This window comes from Panthera tigris, chromosome E3, assembly GCF_018350195.1.
Source record: "Panthera tigris isolate Pti1 chromosome E3, P.tigris_Pti1_mat1.1, whole genome shotgun sequence".
NCBI classification, from domain to species: domain Eukaryota; kingdom Metazoa; phylum Chordata; class Mammalia; order Carnivora; family Felidae; genus Panthera; species Panthera tigris.
In genome coordinates, this window is record NC_056675.1 from 23,266,961 (window position 1) to 23,284,749 (window position 17,789).

At 44.9% G+C, this 17,789-nt stretch overlaps 1 protein-coding gene and 1 long non-coding RNA gene across 9 annotated transcripts in view; one reads left to right on the top strand and one right to left on the bottom strand.

The window, feature by feature from the left end:
* Nucleotides 1-770: 770 nt before the first annotated feature.
* Nucleotides 771-13,150, bottom strand: LOC122234749. Of its 3 annotated transcripts, none has more exons than XR_006212683.1 (4): nucleotides 13,053-13,150; nucleotides 9,621-9,695; nucleotides 8,487-8,619; nucleotides 771-1,037 (listed from the first exon to the last, which is right to left on the bottom strand). It is a non-coding gene; the product is annotated as an uncharacterized LOC122234749 (long non-coding RNA). The 3 variants fall into 3 exon arrangements; XR_006212681.1 differs by having other exon boundaries at nucleotides 9,616-9,695; XR_006212682.1 differs by lacking the exons at nucleotides 8,487-8,619; nucleotides 9,621-9,695.
* The window catches only part of USP31 (ubiquitin specific peptidase 31), a 100,163-nt gene continuing 94,610 nt past the window's right edge, over nucleotides 12,237-17,789 (top strand). For 3 of the 6 annotated variants that reach the window (XM_042972336.1, XM_042972328.1, XM_007084162.3), the window contains exon 1: nucleotides 12,237-12,863. In XM_042972336.1, coding sequence (XP_042828270.1) covers nucleotides 12,237-12,863 — 627 coding nt within the window. Of the gene's footprint in view, nucleotides 12,864-13,174; nucleotides 13,478-14,688; nucleotides 14,823-17,789 lie in introns of those variants that run through there. The other 3 variants (XM_042972330.1, XM_042972334.1, XM_042972335.1) reach the window with 3 other exon arrangements.

Genomic DNA, 17,789 nt, shown 5'->3' on the forward strand with positions numbered 1-17,789 from the left:
ATTATTCTTCCTGATTTGGATGGGCCACATTCAATCAGTTGAAGGCCCAAATAAAACACAAAGGTCAACCTTCCCTCAATTAAGGGGAATTCCTCCTGTCTGACTGTATGAGCTGGGATGTTGTTGTTGTTGTTGTTGTTGTTGTTGTTTTTCCCCTGCCTTTGGACTTGAGCAAAAGCATTGGCTTTTCTTGCTGGCCTTTGGTTGGAAGTAGACCATTGGTTCTCTTGGGTTTCTAGCTTGATGACTACAAATCTTGGGACTTGTTAAACCTCCATAATCATGTGAGCCAATTACTTATAATAAATCTCTCCTTCTGTCTTTTGTTTCCCACAGTCTCTGCTCCATCCTGTCTCTTGTTCTCTCTCTATATATATTAATGTATGTATATACACACACATGTCCTATCAGTTATGTTTCTCTGGAGAACCCTGATTACCACAATGGGTTGCTTAATATCAACATGACTTATCCTTGATCAAGGTTAACCTTGGTTAAGGTAGTGGCTGCCAGCTCTCTGCACTCCAAAGTTGCTAATTTTCCCTTTCCACAATTTTTCATTGGAAATGAGTCACTAAGTCGAGCCCACATTCAAGGAACAAATATATTTTTAAATTTCATATCACTGTGGCAAGAAGATAATCAGTGTTGCCATAAATAGAGGGCGAATATAAAAATGAAGAGAGGAAAACAAAACAATCTAATTAAAATCTATCCAGATAGCTTGTCTGGTTACCCAACTATAAGTAACAAATTACCCCACAACCTAATGGGTTAAAACAACACAATAATTTATTTTGTCCATGAGTCTGTAACCTGGGCAGGGCTTGGAAGGGAAGACTTGTCTCTGCTGTACAGGCATCACTGGGTGGATTACCCACTTCCGGGATTGCTCACTTGCACGGCTGGCAGGTTGGTGCTGGTTTTCAGCTGGAGCTCAGCCAGGGCCTGGAGCTCAGGACTTTGGGCTTGGTTCCTCGTGGGCCTCTCAGTGTGGCCTGGGCTTCCTCATGGCATGGGTTCCAACAGTGAATATCCTAAGAAAGAACCAGAGAGACAAAATGTATATTGTGCTTTATGATCTGGCCTCAGAAGTCATATAGTGTCATTGTTGAATTCTGCTAGTCAAGAGAGTCATAAATGCCCACCAAGTTTCCAAAGGGAGCGGGGCATAGATTCTACCTCTCACCGGGGAGTAGCAAGGTTCCCAAAGATCACGTGGGATGTAAACTACAAAGTATTCCAACAGTGTTGCCTACTTAAGGCTCTGGACTAGAGTCCTGTTCCATTGGTGTTTAAAAAGAGACAGGGGTGGGGCGCCTGGGTGGCTCAGTCGGTTAAGTGTCCGACTTCGGCTCAGGTCATGATCTCGCGGTCCGTGAGTTCAAGCCCCGCATCGGGCTCTGTGCTGATAGCTCAGAGCCTGGAGCCTGTTTCGGATTCTGTGTCTCCCTCTCTCTCTGACCCTCCCCTGTTCATGCTCTGACTCTCTCTGTCTCAAAAATAAATAAATGTTAAAAAAAATTTTTTTTAAATGTTTAAAAAAAAAATAAAAAGAGAGAGGGGTGCCTGGGTGGCTCAGTTGATTAAGAGTTTGACTTCAGCTCAGGTCATGATCTCACGGTTCATGGGTTTGAGACTCACTGCATCATTGCACATGTGTTTCTGTCTCCTTGGGGTTCCCTTACTCCCTTCTCTGCCTAGAAAATTCATTTTCACTTCTTTCAAACCCAGCTCATTCTCTGAGGCAAGAATAATAACATCCTCTTTGTTCTAGCCCTTATTTATCCCTTGCATTACAATTTCTCTGAGACTTGTTTGGCTTTCCACGTTCACTCACTATATTTTGAATCCCTAAAGCATAAGAACCACATGTGATTTATAATTATAAATTTTTGTCCATTTTACCTCTTGTTGTAACACCCTACCCCCACTATATTTCCTATCTGGCCAACTCCTATTCATCCTTAAAAACCCAGTCTGGCTAACACTTTCTAAATGAAGTGCTTGTTATCTCCTCCCAACTGAATTACTGATTTCATCTTCTGTAATCTCACAGGATCTCATTTGCATCTCTAGGACAATCAATGTCTGGGTGTTAGAATGCAATTCTTTAGATGGATGCCAATCATTCAGGGCTGGGAATAAGTTAAATCATCCTTGTCCTAGACCAGTTCCCCAGCACCAGACCCTGAGATGAGAATTTGTGTGAAGTGATTTATTCAGGAAGACCTCTTAGAAGAAACTCGTTAAGAGGTGAGGGGAACAGGTCATGGAAAAGGAAGAAGTCAAGGAAGGATGGGATCAGGGGAAAGGTCTCAGGAAGAGTATCTTTAGTCTAATCCTGGAGGGAGTTCTGGAATGTTCCTCCTCATGACTTGTCATGACTGGAGGCAGGGAAGCTAGCTTCCACACTCCCGCACTGTCATTGGCTGAGGGCCATTCCAGAAAACATAAACCCTAGGCACTTCCAGGTTTCTGTGTGAGCAGACAACCCAGTGGCAGTAGCCCAAAAGCAGGTGCCAGAAGACAATCACAGGTGCAGCCATTTGTAGTAAAGTACACAGCTGGGGATGGGCACACAGAAAAGGCAAAAGGATCCCACAGGTTCCAGGTAGGGCACCAGCTACAATCTTGGATCTTAGTGAATGTCCTTGGAGACAAGAAATGGGTAGGGAGCAGGGGAGGCCATCACCACACCAATGATGACAGAGTCACAAATTGAGGAATATATTTAACTTGCCTCCATGGCCCTGAGCTAAAATGAAAATAAAACCATGAGATAATTTTTTGTAAGGTTTTGCTAGTAAACTGGAAAACATGGGTGATTTTCTAAAAGATAAAATGACTGAAATTAATTCAAGAGGAGAAAGAAAATTCAGACAGGCCAATATTCATGGATGAAAATTACAAAATATTTCAAAGAACTGCCTGCTTTACCAGAACTAGAGAGTAAATTAGGTGAATTTTATAGTCCTTTGAAAACACATCCTTTGAAAACAGGTCCAGACCTAAAGAAATAGGGACATTTCACAATTGTGTTTAAAGAGCTGGTAAAACGGAAACCTGACAAGGATACTGAGCACACACACGGCCTTCAGGCTGGCTTTCTTATAAAAATAGATATAAAATTCTGTATGAAATGTTATCAAGCAGACAAAGCAATACACTTGATGTTACCAGTATGGTGCACCACAGGAATAGGTTACAGTGGGCATTTGTCATTTCGGGCTGCCTGGCATTCAGTGGTGCTCCTTTTGGAGGGAATCTCAAGATAGAGGGGAGGCAGGTCAGTCTCCCACGAGGGAAGCTATAGGGCATTATGGTCCTTTCCCTATGTCTCAGCAGCTCATGACCAGAACTAGGATCTAGCCCAATCAGTGGGTGCTTCCACTTTGGGCTTAGGATTTTGAAGCCGTGATAGCAAAAGTTCAAGGACAATCAGATATTATTCAAGATTATTCAGAGTGGCTATGGCAGAACCAAGAGTCCAGAGTGTGGCTGCCACCGTCAAATGGTGGTAACAGTCTTGGTGGCAGTAGCATGTTCAGCATCATCGATGGTGCCATCTTAGGTAGAATTTTCTGGAGCAGGTCTCTGGCTACAACGTACTTTCTTCTTTGGTTTCCCAGTCTGATTCTGAAGCTTTTCTGAGTGTTCTGTGAGTTGCTTTATAGCCACCCTTCCAAGAAACCCTTTTTCTGCTTAAATTAGCTAAAATAGTTTATGTTGTTCGTTACCCAAAACCTATGATGGGTAACCATCAAAACCCTAGAGGAGAAAGCAGGAAAAGACCTCTCTGACCTCAGCCGTAGCAATCTCTTACTTGACACATCCCCAAAGGCAAGGGAATTAAAAGCAAAAATGAACTACTGGGGCCTTATGAAGATAAAAAGCTTCTGCACAGCAAAGGAAACAACCAACAAAACTAAAAGGCAACCAACGGAATGGGAAAAGATATTTGCAAATGACATATCAGACAAAGGGCTAGTATCCAAAATCTATGAAGAGCTCCCCAAACTCCACACCCGAAAAACAAATAACCCAGTGAAGCAATGGGCAGAAAAGATGAATAGACACTTCTCTAAAAGAAGACATCCGGATGGCCAACAGGCACATGAAAAGATGCTCAACGTCGCTCCTCATCAGGGAAATACAAATCAAAACCACACTCAGATATCACCTCACGCCAGTCAGAGTGGCCAAAATGAACAAATCAGGAGACTATAGATGCTGGCGGGGATGTGGAGAAACGGGAACCCTCTTGCACTGTTGGTGGGAATGCAAATCGGTGCAGCCGCTCTGGAAAACAGTGTGGAGGTTCCTCAGAAAATTAAAAATAGACCTACCCTATGACCCAGCAATAGCACTGCTAGGAATTGACCCAAGGGATACAGGAGTACTGATGCATAGGGGCACTTGTACCCCAATGTTTATAGCAGCACTCTCAACAATAGCCAAATTGTGGAAAGAGCCTAAATGTCCATCAACTGATGAATGGATAAAGAAATTGTGGTTTATATACACAATGGAGTACTACATGGCAATGAGAAAGAACGAAATATGGCCCTTTGTAGCAACGTGGATGGAACTGGAGAGTGTGATGCTAAGTGAAATAAGCCATGCAGAGAAAGACAGATACCATATGTTTTCACTCTTATGTGGATCCTGAGAAACTTAACAGAAACCCATGGGGGAAGGGAAGGAAGAAAAAAAAAAAGAGGTTAGAGTGGGAGAGAGCCAAAGCATAAGAGACTCTTAAAAACTGAGAACAAATTGAGGGTTGATGGGGGCTGGGCGAGAGGGGAGGGTGGGTGATGGGTATTGAGGAGGGCACCTTTTGGGATGAGCACTGGGTGTTGTATGGAAACCAATTTGACAATAAACTTCATATATTGAAAAAAATTATAAAAAAAAAAGATTAACTTGTGTTAGGCATCAGTGAAAATTGTGGAACTGGAAAATCTAAATTCCCTCCACAAAACTAACAAAAACTGTCATAGTCAGCTTTGTCACAACTCTGCAGAATACTTGAAAGTTTATAAAATCCAAGCAAACATCTATAAAGAAAAATATGATCAAAAGAAAAAAAAAGCAAAAAAAAAAAAAAAAACCTATGATGGGTATACAGGTCAAAGGTTAAAAAAAAAAACACAGAAACAAAACCAAAACCAAACAAATATATGCTCATCACTGTTGATGCCCAGAGGGCATTTGGTAAAATTCAAGATCCATTTCTGATAATAACACTTTCTGAAGGAGGAAGAAATGGATACCACTTTAATGCAATAAATAATATATATCTCAAACCAAAAGCAAGCATCATGCTTAATGGTAAAACACTGGAAGCCTTGCTGTTAATGTCAGGAACAATGCAGGCTTTCCCACTCTCATTAATATTACTTAACAGAATTCCAGATGGGCAATTAGATGAGAAAAGCATAAAGATAAGGTACAAGTATTATAAAGGAAGAGGCCAAGTTATTATCTCCTGCATTGATATGAATTCCTGAAAAACTCCAGAGCATCAACGGAAAATTCTGAGGAAGAACTAAAGTAAATCAAGGTGGCTTGTTACAAAAATAACTGTCTTGGGGCGCCTGGGTGGCTCAGTCTGTTAAGCTTCCGACCTCTTGATTTCGGCTCAGGTCATGATCTCAGGGTCATGAGACTGAGCCCCACACCAGGCTCCTGCTGAGCATGGAGCTCATTTGAGACCCTCTCTCTTTCTCCCTTTGCCCCTCTCCCTGCTCAGATGTCCTCTCTCTCTCAAAAAACAAAAACAAAAACAAAAAACTTTGTGGGCACCTGGGTGGCTCAGTCAGTTAAGCATCTGACTTTGGCTCAGGTCATGATCTCACGGTTAGTGAGTTCAAGTCCTGCATCAGGCTATCAGTGCAGAGCCTGCTTCGGATCCTCTGTCACCTTCTCTTTCTGCCCCTCCCCTGCTCCTGAGCACGCACCCTTTCCCTCTTTCAAAAATAAACATTAAAAAAAAAAAAAATTAAAACAGGGTGCCTGGGTGGCTCAGTCGGTTAAGCTTCTGACTTCAGCTCAGGTCATGATCTCATGGTTTGTGAGTTTGAGTCCCACACTGGGTTCTGTGCTGACAGCTCAGAACCTGGAGCCTGCTTCAGATTCTGTGTCTCCCTCTTTCTCTCTTTGCCTCTGCATCACTTGTGTTCTCTCTTTCTCAAAAATAAATAAATAAAACTTAAAAAAATTAAAACAAAGAACCAAAAAATTTTGTCCTAGAGACAACAGAAAATATAATATCCCATTCATAATAGCAACAGAGAGGAATAAACTCATTAATATTACACAGACCTATGGAAGGAAACTATACTATTTTGAGAGACATTAAAAGTCCTTGTAAAATTTTTAAAAGACATACTTTATTCTCAGATAAGAAGATAAATATTGTGATGATGTCAACTTTCTTTAAATTAATCTATATAAATTAATTCCCCCAAAGGATTAAATTCATCTGAGAGAAAAAGCAAACAGCCAATAAAATACTGAGAGGTATGATCCTACCAAACATGGCAATATATTCTAAACCCATCTTATAGAGACACATCAATGAACTAGAACAGAATTTTTCAGAACTTAAATGTGTGTGGACTTTAATATGTGATAAAAAGTGACATTATAAAAGAGTGGGGAAAGGTTAGATAATTTTTTATAATGGTGCTGAGACAGCTGCCTAGCCATATAGGGTGGGGAAAAGGCAAGATCCCTACCTCATTTCTCACACAAAAATAAATTTCATACGGAGCCAACATTACAAGTAAAACAAAGGAAAGAAATATAAAGCATAGTAGCACTAAATGAAAACATTCTAAGTATTCTTATGATTTTGGAGTGGGGAAAGGCTGTTTTCTTAATCATGTATTCAAAAAAAAATCAGAAACTTTTATGAAAAAAACTGATCAACCTGACCATATAAAATAACTAAAATTTTCTATTTGATATGAAAACATTATAAATGTGGTAAAAAGTAAATAACCAACTGGTATAGACCAAGGAATAATGTAATTCATCTGCCAGGTGCTTTTATTAGCAGACATTTATAAAAGGAACACATCAAAGAAGAAATGGACACATGATATGGACAGGTAAATCATACCACTAAAAGTACAAATTGCTAAAAAAAAAAAAAAAAAGGGCATTACTTAGTCATTTTCTTGACTGTAAACAACAGAAACTGACACAGGTTAGTTTCAGCAGTAAAGGAATTTATAGGAAGCCTATCAGGCTAGCTCACACAATAAACAGAGCCAGAGAAACAGGCTTGGGCAGAAACCTAGGGAGGCAGACACCAGTAAGAACTTGCCTCTAGAGCAGCCAGTTGGACCCTCACTGCCACCACTGGATCCTCTGCTGAATACAGAGCCACCAGATTCACTAATTTGCTGTATTGTCTCCAACTAACCTTATGTAGATACTTCCAGAGCCAAGGCCCAAGTGGAAGCATCTGATTGCCCTTGCTTTAGGTCACCTGGGCTCTGGCAACCTGCTCCCCAGCTCCTGCCCATTTTTCACAGTGGGAGCCTGCACTGTCCTAATTTGGGATCCTTTCCAAATAGGAAGTCTGTTTATCTAATTTTTTTAATGTTATGTTATTTATTTATTTAGAGAGTGTGTGAGCAGGGGAGGAGGACGAGGTAGAGGAGGAAGAGGAGGAGGAGGAGGAGGAGGAGGAGGAGGAGGAGGAGGAGAGAATCCCAAGCAGGCTCTGCGGTGTGAGCACAGAACCCGATGCAGGGCTCAAACTCACAAACTGGGAGATCAAACCTGAGCCGAAATCAAGAGGTGGATGCTTAACTGACTGAGCCACCCAGGCACCCCAGAAGTCTTTTTAGATGTTAGCTAGCTGAAACAACAGTACGGAATGTTCTACTTCATTTCTACAAATAGGAACACATTAACAGGACATCTTCTGTTCCTCGAATTTGCCAGTATAAAAAAGACAGAAAAACTCAGCGCTGTCTTGGGACCGGAAAATATGTGCTCCCCAATCATTGTTGGCAGGATAAAACCTTTCTGGAGGTCAGCTTGACAATAGGTGTCAACATATGAAATGTGCATACCCTTTGATCCGAGGTATCAGTTTACGGAAATGGTTGCAGGGATGGACTAAGTTTGGATCATGATGAGAGTCACTGCATTGCTCTTTCTAATTTGTGTTTCCCTGGTTCAGCAGGGGTAAGCGGTGGGTACAGAGAGGGACGTGGAAGATTTACTATAGAATGTTGTTACGTTGTTTGGTGTGGGTCTTAAAAGAAAGACCATCTGCATGCTCCAATTAGGAATTATTTTCCAACCGTGTTCTGGCCAAGATAGGTAGGTTGGCTTTGGGGCTTTGTGGGACCAATAAACCTGTAATGGTGGGAGAGGCCAGACTGGGAAGGGGGTCACGTGCCCCACTAAGGAGTTTAGATGTATGGCTTCCAAATACATCTGTATGCTATTACGATGGCTACCTTACTAGATGTCCAATAATGAATAAGATGGCCTCTCCTGGGTGGAAGCCTACACTCCAGGGCAGGTGACAGATTGTAAGCTGACTTCTACTGTGGTAACATTACTGTCATGACTGAGAGGTGCCAAGAGAGCCTGCAGAAGGAACAAAGACAGGTTAGTTAAGCGGAGGCCCAAGGAAAGGTGTTTGGGACAGAGGAAACAGCTTGAGCAAAGGCCTACGTGTCTTCCCACCTGCCTGAGGGTGCTGAAGGAAGACCAAGACATTCCATCCTGCTGGGGACTGGAGGGCAACTCCAGCACGAGAAAATCAGAGAGAACTGTATTTTAGTGGGTTCCAGTGGAAACCAGCTTCAGGTTTGCAGCTGAACTACACTGATTACATTGTGGATTTTGCTACATGCTGGCAGGAAAATGTGTAAGTGGCATCCGGGCTAGGGGAGGAGGTGATGTTCAATGCGGATGAGCCCGAGCTTGCCTCTGTCTGGTGGTGCTAAGCCAAAGAAGTCAGATCTGGTGATGGGCTCAGCCCTAATGTTTTTTAAAGCACACAGTGAGATGGCATTCCACGTGGCTTGCTTGGACTGGAGAGGAAGGCTTAGGCAATGGGGTCATATTCAGGCTAAGGCTCCAGTATAAAGAGAAGCAGTGTGGTCAACTTCCACTGATCTTTGACTTCCAGCTTAGTAAATTTAAAAAAGTAGCGTTTGTTAGCACCTGCTGTCTGCCAGCCATGTGTGACAGTAAAACAAAAGCATGATGACCTGGAAAGCAGTCAGCTGGACAGTCACGTGGACAAGGCCTGTTGGTAGATAAGGTCAAGGATCGTGTACAGCAGCTAGGAGAAAGCTCAGTGTTGACCAATTCCATATCTGTCTTGGGTTTAAATACCTACCCCTGATTAAAGTTGCTCAGTGTCTTAGTTTGGATTGTCCTTAGACCAGAGCCTGAGACAAAGACCTGGGTGCAGGTAGTGTATTTGGGAGGTGATCCTGGAAGCTAGAGTGAGGGAGTAGAGTAGGAAGAGGAAGACAGGGAAAGCGAGAAATCCAAGAAAGGGTGCCTTATTGAAGGTGGGCAACCGGGGCTCCATCCCTTTGGGAACTCTCTGAAGAATTCTGTTCGGTGCACCTTACAGTTGTCTCTCCAAAGGCTGAGATTCCTGGGAGCTTATCCAGTGACTGGTATTTCCCACTGGGTGAAGGTTGTCCCTGTTGGGGGAGGAAGAGTTGTTAATTCAAACTCCCCTCTGGTGAGAGTTCTTTGGCTTTGGAAAAAACCCTCCGGCAGGAAAGCAAAGAAGTAAACAGGAGGCATTTGAAGTGGGGATCATCACAGTGCAATGGTTTACACAGATTGTAGCGGTGGTTGAAATTGGAGATGGGCTCAGGGCATAAAATGTGGGGAGTGAAAAGCTTTTGCTATGCTCAATTTCTTTCTAAAGCAGTTTATTCATTCAACCAAACATTTATTAGAACCATGGTCAATGCTGGGCTCTATGGTCAGCAAAACAGATCTAGCCTCTGCCTTAAGAGCTAATAGTTTTTGGGGATTTTGAGCATGCAAGATGGTGCTATGAACATCTAAGTCCAAAATAAAGCAGTGCTAAAAAAAAAATAAAATTAGAGAAAACTAATTGAGGGCTAACTTCTAAGTCAGTTTGACACTTAAGGAGACCACAGCTCCAAGACCCTTCCCACTGCCTAGAAACAAGCTAGTAAGCAAGCAAACAAACTTATAACACAATGGCTGGGTATTGTGATAACGTGTTGTCCAACTGCTTGAAATTCCACTAAAAGCTATTCCTTCCTTTTGTCCCTCCCTCACCCATGAGTTTCATATTTGAAAAAAACTCAAACATGTCTGCAAAGGCCAAGGGCCATTGCATTCAAACTTCAGTATGAATGATCAGATTGCTTTCTTCCTGGTGCTCAGATGAGCTCAAGGTGTGGTGAAGAATGGATATTTGAGTAGGAGGTGGGAATGTTGGTGATTTGGAGGCTAGTGCAGAGCACCCTGGGGGGTGTCACCATACAGTCCCTGTTTACTTGGTGTGGGTCGCTCTGGCAAAAGCCATTTACTCTGAAATTTGTTGTAAGGTGGATTTTTGTTTTAAAAAGGAGAAGGGTTCGCCCTTCCCTGATTTCTCTCTTATATAGTAAACAGGACTCAGGCCAAAGGTTAGCAAAGAGGAGAATCTATAGAGAGGAGGTCACAAACCAGTTAATTTTGAGATGAAGGCAGCCCAAATATGTACTTAAAAAAAATGTTTATTTTATTTTGAGAGAGGGAGAGAGAGAGAGGCAGGGAGAAAGGGAGAGAGAATCCCAAGCAGGCTCTGTGATGTCCGCACAGAGGCTGATGTAGGGCTCCACCTCCTGAACTAGTGAGATCATAACCTGAGTGGAAATCAAGAGTCTAATGCCTAAATGACTGAGCTACCCAGGAGCCCTAAGACATACTTTTCTCTTTTTTCTGCACTATTTTTTTGGCTGAAACATTTAAAAATAGGATTCCCAATTTCTCTTTAAGAAATTAGATGATCTGAGCCCTCGTTTTCACATGGGAACAACTGGATGGGGTTGAGAGTGGCAGCCACCCCCCTTAGAAAGATGTTGACTTGTAGTTGGTCAGTCCCCACCATTCCTTATATTCTCCCCAACACTGAGAACCAAGTCATTTGAAGTATTAATTGTCAATATGATGACTGAAACACCAAGATTCTTTGATATAACCCATCTTGGTCCCTGTGATTGTATGTGGGTCTGTGACCTTTCGTTTACAGGTCAAGCCTAGAGGCTTTGAAACAAATTTGGGTTTGAAATGGATACATCGTACCAATCTCAAAGGCATTGAGTTGAAAATTAAAGGAAATATTGCATGCTTAGCACAATGCTTGAAACATAGCAGCTATTATCAGCAACCGCGAGTAGAAAGTGCAAGAGGGCAGGCAGGAACTGTGTTAATGTCATACTTTGTCATGTTCCCAGCGCCTACAGTGCCTGGCGTATGTTGAATGAATGAATGAAGGTAGAGCTCAGCGGGGCTTTAAAGGCAGGTCTGCAAAGGAAGGTAATTCTGAGTATACGGTTTCACTGCGACCACAACGTGCCACCTGGAAGACAAGCCTATTGGGGCGTGCCAGACTCGGTGATGGCGTTCGGGTAGGCGCGCAGGCGGTCCGGGTCCCTCGGGAGCCGGGCAGGACTGGCTTGCTCAGAACTGTTCAGGGCCATATCCGTCACTTCTTCCACGGTCTGGTAAGGGGCGGCAACCTGATCTCCGCACTTTCTCAAGGCCTCCGCCATCAGATCAGAGGACCGAGACCCACCCCTGGGGTCCATCCCCGGGCACGAGCCCAGCGCTGTCCACCTTGCTGGGACCGTGCCCACATTAGACATGGCCTCTCTTGGACTTCACAAAGCGGGACCGCCCCGGAGCCGAGAGTCATCTCGTCTGGCTGGAGGGGCATATCCATTCCCACAATAAACATGGCAGCCACAACGGCTTCAGCTCCGGGCGGGCGGCGCCGGGAGGCGGGTCACGTGAGCGGCCCAGCTGGGCGGATCGCGCGCGCGCCCGCCCGCCCCGCCGGCCGCCGCTCGCTCGCTGGCTCGCTCGGCGGCGCTCTGAGGTGTGCGGGGCGTCGAGCCCCCCGGCCCGGTGAGGCGCGGCGCGGCGGGATGCGGCGGCGGCCGTGGCGGGGCCGCGGGCCGGGCGGGCGGACGAGGTGATGAGCGTCGGCGGCCGCCATGTCCAAGGTAACGGCGCCCGGGCCCGGGCCGCCGGCTGCGGCGGGCGGGAAGGAGAAGCGCTCCTTCAGCAAGCGGCTGTTTCGGAGCGGCCGCGCGGGCGGCGGCGGCGGCGCGGGGGGCCCCGCGGGGCCCGGGCCGGCCGCGCCCGCCTCGCCCTCGTCGGCGCGCTCGGTGGGCAGCTTCATGAGCCGCGTCCTTAAGACGCTGTCCACGCTCTCGCACCTTAGCTCCGAGGGCGCCGCCCCGGACCGCGGCGGCCTCCGCAGCTGCTTCCCGCCCGGGCCGGCCGCCGCGCCCACGCCGCCGCCGTGTCCGCCGCCGCCCGCCTCGCCCGCGCCGCCCGCCTGCGCCGCCGAGCCGGTGCCCGGGGTGGCGGGGCTCCGGAACCACGGCAACACGTGCTTCATGAACGCCACGCTGCAGTGTCTCAGCAACACCGAGCTCTTCGCCGAGTATCTGGCGCTCGGCCAGTACCGGGCGGGGCGGCCCGAGCCCTCGCCTGACCCCGAGCAGCCTGTGGGCCGCGGCACGCAGGGCCAGGGCGAGGTCACCGAGCAGCTGGCGCACCTGGTGCGGGCCCTCTGGACCCTGGAGTACACCCCGCAGCACAGCCGCGACTTCAAGGTGAGCCCCGCCGCGTCCCCACCCCCAGGAGGGGGGCCCTGCCCCCTGCGTCCCTGGGGCACCCGGCTCCCCAGGTCTCCCTTCCATTCCTCCTTTCCTGGCGGCGCGGCGGGCCAACCAGCGCACGGGTCTAAAGAGGTGTGGGCCCCGAGTCTAGGACCGATGCCACTGTTTGTAAGGGAGACTCACCCATTCATTCTTCGAGTATTAAGGGCTTACTACGTGCCTGGCCCTGTGACGGGCCCTGGAGGGATATGGCAATGAACATGACTTCCTGCCTTCATTGAACTTACGTTCTTGGGGGTGGGCAAGTTGAGCCTGGGTTCAAATCCTCGTTCCGCCACAATGCTTTACTAGCATTGTGACCTCAGGCAAGTTTCTCATCCTCTCTGTGCCAGCTTCATCATCCGGTACTTACCTCATAGGTGGTTGTGAGCTGCAAACAAGTTGATATGTTGGGTTGAACCCTGTGAGATTACCCGGTTTTGACCGTTTTTGACTTACAGATTGGCACTTCTATTAGGTTCAACCTGGTATGCAAATCGCTTCCATTGTGCATAGTACCATGTATATTTGCTGCGTTTATTCTCTTTATCATTACAGATTTTAGTAAGGTGAGGAGGTAATATCAGATAGTGGTTTGAAGAAATTAAAACTTGGTGATGTGATTGATGTGTTGGCGGGCTACTTTAAATGGGGAGGGGCAGGGTTAGGGTGGCGCTCTTGGAAGAGGCGAGGTTTGAACTGAGACTTGAGTAACCAGGGAGAGCCAGCCTTGAGGAGGTCAGGGGGAATTGCCTCCCAGGTATAAAAGTGTGAAAGCCTGAGAGCTTGGTGCACTCGAGGAACAGTGTAGCTCTGGGATCAGCAAACTCTTTCTGTAAAGGGCCATATAGTAAATGGTCAGGATGCAAAATGGAAGCTCTTATGTAGGTACTAAAAAACAAGAAAAAACAAACTTCCACAAAATGTTCATTGACTAAAATAAAAATATGGTGAGTGAATACTGTATTTTGCAATATAGGTCTACTAATGGGAGGAGTGTTTACCTTAACTGGAGTTCAAAATTAGCGTTCCCTATCTTCAGATTGATTACAAATATTTAGCTCTGCAAACTGCTCTTAGCTCTCTGGCCGTACAGAAACAAGCAGTGGACTAGATATGGCCCTTGGGTCCCCGTTTGCTGTCTGCGGGTGGAGCTGGAGGCGTAGTGAGCTCTGATGAGAGCGGAGTGGTAGCTGTGTAGGGCCATTTAGGCTGCACTAAGGAGATGGGCTCTTATTTTGAGCAAAAAAGAGGGGAAGATGATTTGAGATTGCAGGAGGGATACTTTGAGGTGGGGCATGGGTATGGTATTAAATAGAATGAAATCACACAGTGAGAAAGTTAATTCCTTTTCCATTCTGTCTGTCCTGATTATGCCCAAGAGAAGGTCTCAGCTTGGTGGTAGCCTGACTTTAACACCTCATGCTCACTCCCCCACCTTTTTGTTTTGTTTTGTTTTTTAAACAGAACAAGCTAAGTTTAGAGGCCTTGGCAGGCAGCAGTAGCTAGGATTTAATAAGGGTATGTTTTCATTGTGTTTGTTTTTACATTTGTCTTCTATCTGTGACAAATGGTACTGGTTTTTCATTGGTGCTGTGAAAGTGCCTTTCTAAAATTTATTTAAGTAAAAATAAATGATTTGATTAAAATATAAAATGATCTGAGGATTCAGCACTTGATTGAGGACCTGCTTTGTTGAGGAACAATACTGTCAGAGTGCACCCCTCCCCTTTTAATACATGTTATTTATATTTATTTATGTTCTGTTTTTCTTAAAAAGAAAAAATGACTGCTGTTTGATCTTGGAAATTTCAATGGAAATACTTGACTGGGATAGGGACTGGAAAAAAATGAGATCAGTGTCAGAGATCTCAAAATAAGAAAGTAGGAGAGAATGGCAACCAACCCGCTACTGTAAGTCTTTTTTCTTCTTCTCTTTTTTCCTCTTTGCTTATAGTTGCCTGTCAGTAGCCACAGCAAATTGCAAACTTTTCAAGGTCAGAACCCAGTCTTTTAAGTTTGGTTTTCTACTCTTTCCAAAATATAAAAATCAATTCCTCCAGCATTTTTGTATGTGAACATTTCCATTGCTTTTTAAAAGGTTGTCTTTTTTTTTTTTAATCCATTAAAAAGCTGTGAACAGAAATGGGTCAATAATTCTAGAAATGCGGAGGCTGATTTTTAAGCATGCTTTGGCAAAGTTGAACAGATTCTTAGAGGCCCTATTTTTAAAAAATATAATCTTCTGAACCCTTAGTAGATTTCACGTTGCATTCATTCATTCACTTCCCATTTATTAAGGGTTTACTCAATCAGTTAGGAATGCATTCAGCACAAGAAAGAGGAAGCCCCAATGATGATGCCTTAAGCAATAAAGATGTTGAAATAGCTCACACAGTAAGTCTGGAGGTAGGTGTTCTAATGTACAATGGCTTGAAGAGCTCAACAGGGTCTCAGACTATTTCTGTGTTTCCGCTCTGTTGTCCTTGGCTATTTTGTCCCTTTGGCTTTTTATCCTTAATGTTTGTCAAGGTAGGAAGGCACTGGGAAAGTAAGTTTTTCCAGAAGCGCCCCCTCAGCAGGCTTTTGCTGACATCTCATTGACTTACAGCCATGTCAGTTGGCCACCTCTGGCTGCCATGGAGGCTGGAAGGTGGCTATTTGGGTTTTCTTGGCTTAATAGAGAAGTTGAATAAAGGAGGAGTTTGCCTCAGGGGCAGCCCGCCGAAGTGTGAGGCACTTTTATTTCGGAAACACACCGTACTTGCCTGTGAAGAACTAAGTCCAGTGAGACTTGGTACATTCCCCAAAACATCACTTCTTATACTTTACTGTGCACGTAATCGTGGACGTCTCGTCACAAAGCTGATTTAGATTTGGTGGAGATGGGGTGGGGCCTGAAGTTCTGAGATTTCTATCAAGCTCCCAGGTGATGCTGATGGTCCACGGAACACTCTTGCTCTGGAGAACAAGTCAAGCATCACAGAGAAGTGGTCTGCAGGATGAAGAGAAATTAGCCAGGCAGAGAAGAGGGGGTGGCGTGAAAGGGCATGCGGTTTTGGAGGAACAGACATTTGGTGGCTGGTTACACCATGAAGAGCAGTGGGGGTGCTGAAAGTCTGGGGGAAGTATGTTATGTGGATTGTGAATGGCTTTGTAGGCTATGCTGGTTTGGACACTGTTCTCTGGAAGTTGAGAATCCAGGGCTGATTTTTAAGCAGGAGAGTGGTAGAATCAGACTCTTCCTCCTCCTCCTCCTCCCTCTTCCTCCTCCTCCCCTTCTTCCTTCTCCTCCTCCTCCTCTTTTTGCCCCTGAATTAGGTAAGCCTAGTGACACTGTGGAGGATTACTTTTTCCCCCCAAAATGTTTTATTACAGCCATATTTGATGGGTATTATTTTAAGCATAAAGAAAGTTGAGTTGAACACCAAGAAGGTGAGTGCGAGGTATACGTGTTACCACGGCCCTTTGCCTGTATGTGGCAGACATTGGTGTTCCATGCGGATACTCTTTCCCTGAGCTCACATTCAGCCTCAGAATCCTGCCCAATTCTGGGCTCCAGGCAGTCACTACCAGTTGATTGGAGTTGGCAGAGAAGATGAAACCAATTTGCCATCTTGAGAGTTTGCCTTGAGGTCTCGAAAAGCACTTAGTATGTCTTTGAGTATGCTTTTATCGTCTTAAAACTTCCTTAAGTTACTACTGATTTTCTTTGTAAGTTTTCCAATTAGAGTTCTTTTTGATTCCTAACCACTTTGATTTATTTGAGGTTTAGGAGCTTGCCAGGTAGACAGATTCTTGGTTTTGGATGAGCTACTAGATGGTTGTTAAGGTTGGCCTTTCATTTTCCAAAATGAAATGGATTGACTGGCTCAACCTTGGTATGCTTTAAGAAACTTCTCTGGCTGCCACGTATATCCTTTTCTCCTTTTAAGCAGGTGTTTTTCTCCTCCTCGTAGAGCAGGGTTCTCAACAAGGGCTCTTTTGCCTTCCCAACCCTTCCATTCCTGGGGACATTTGGCCTTGTCTGGAGACATACTTGGTTGATGCAACTGGGGTGGGGGTGCTGCTGGCTCTGCTCCCCTCAGTAAGGGGTTGGTTATCCAGCCCAAAATGCGAGTTAGGCTGAGATTGAAAAACACTCTGTTGGAGGAATGTTTTGTGCCTTCTTAGGGCGTTTTTCTTACTATCCCAGCCTTTAGAATGCTTGCCGTGTTACGTTTTCTCCTCTGTGTGTGTGTGTTTGCAGCAGCACTAGAGTAAAATTTGACTTCACTGGAAGGATCCTTGGACCATTATCTCGGTAAAACAAGGAGAGAAAATAAATCATTCTGAAACCTGAATGCTCAAAATGCTGTTTTAAGAGGAAATGAGCTTATTGTCTAACTAGTAGGATGCTAGTGTCTGTGCTTCCAGTTTCTCCTACGTGCTGATTTCTAGTACTCAGTGCCCTTGCACAGCAAGTAAAGAGATGGGTGGTCATCTTTCAAGTAACAAAGATACGTTTTATAGCAGCAGTTTTCAAATTGTGCTGCCAAAAAACAACTAGAACAGAGTTCTCTACTGATAATAGAACTGTGGGGATTCCTTCTAAATTTGCCGTAAAACAAAAGATAATTGATGAATAGAAATTTCTATTCCATATTTTTTTTCCTTGAACTGCGGTGCCTGGTGGTGCCTATTTATGAGTGAGAGTTCTCAGGTTACAAAGGGAATAAATGTATAAATGAGTAGTAGCAGATAAGCTAGCAATTGGGGTTATACTGGCTCAGTTTCACACCTTACTTTTTCATAGACTCATGTTGGAGGTTCTGATTTTATGCTGCCGACCTATGATCTAAGTTTTCCTGGTTTGTGTGAAAATGTTTAGTATATTGGTAT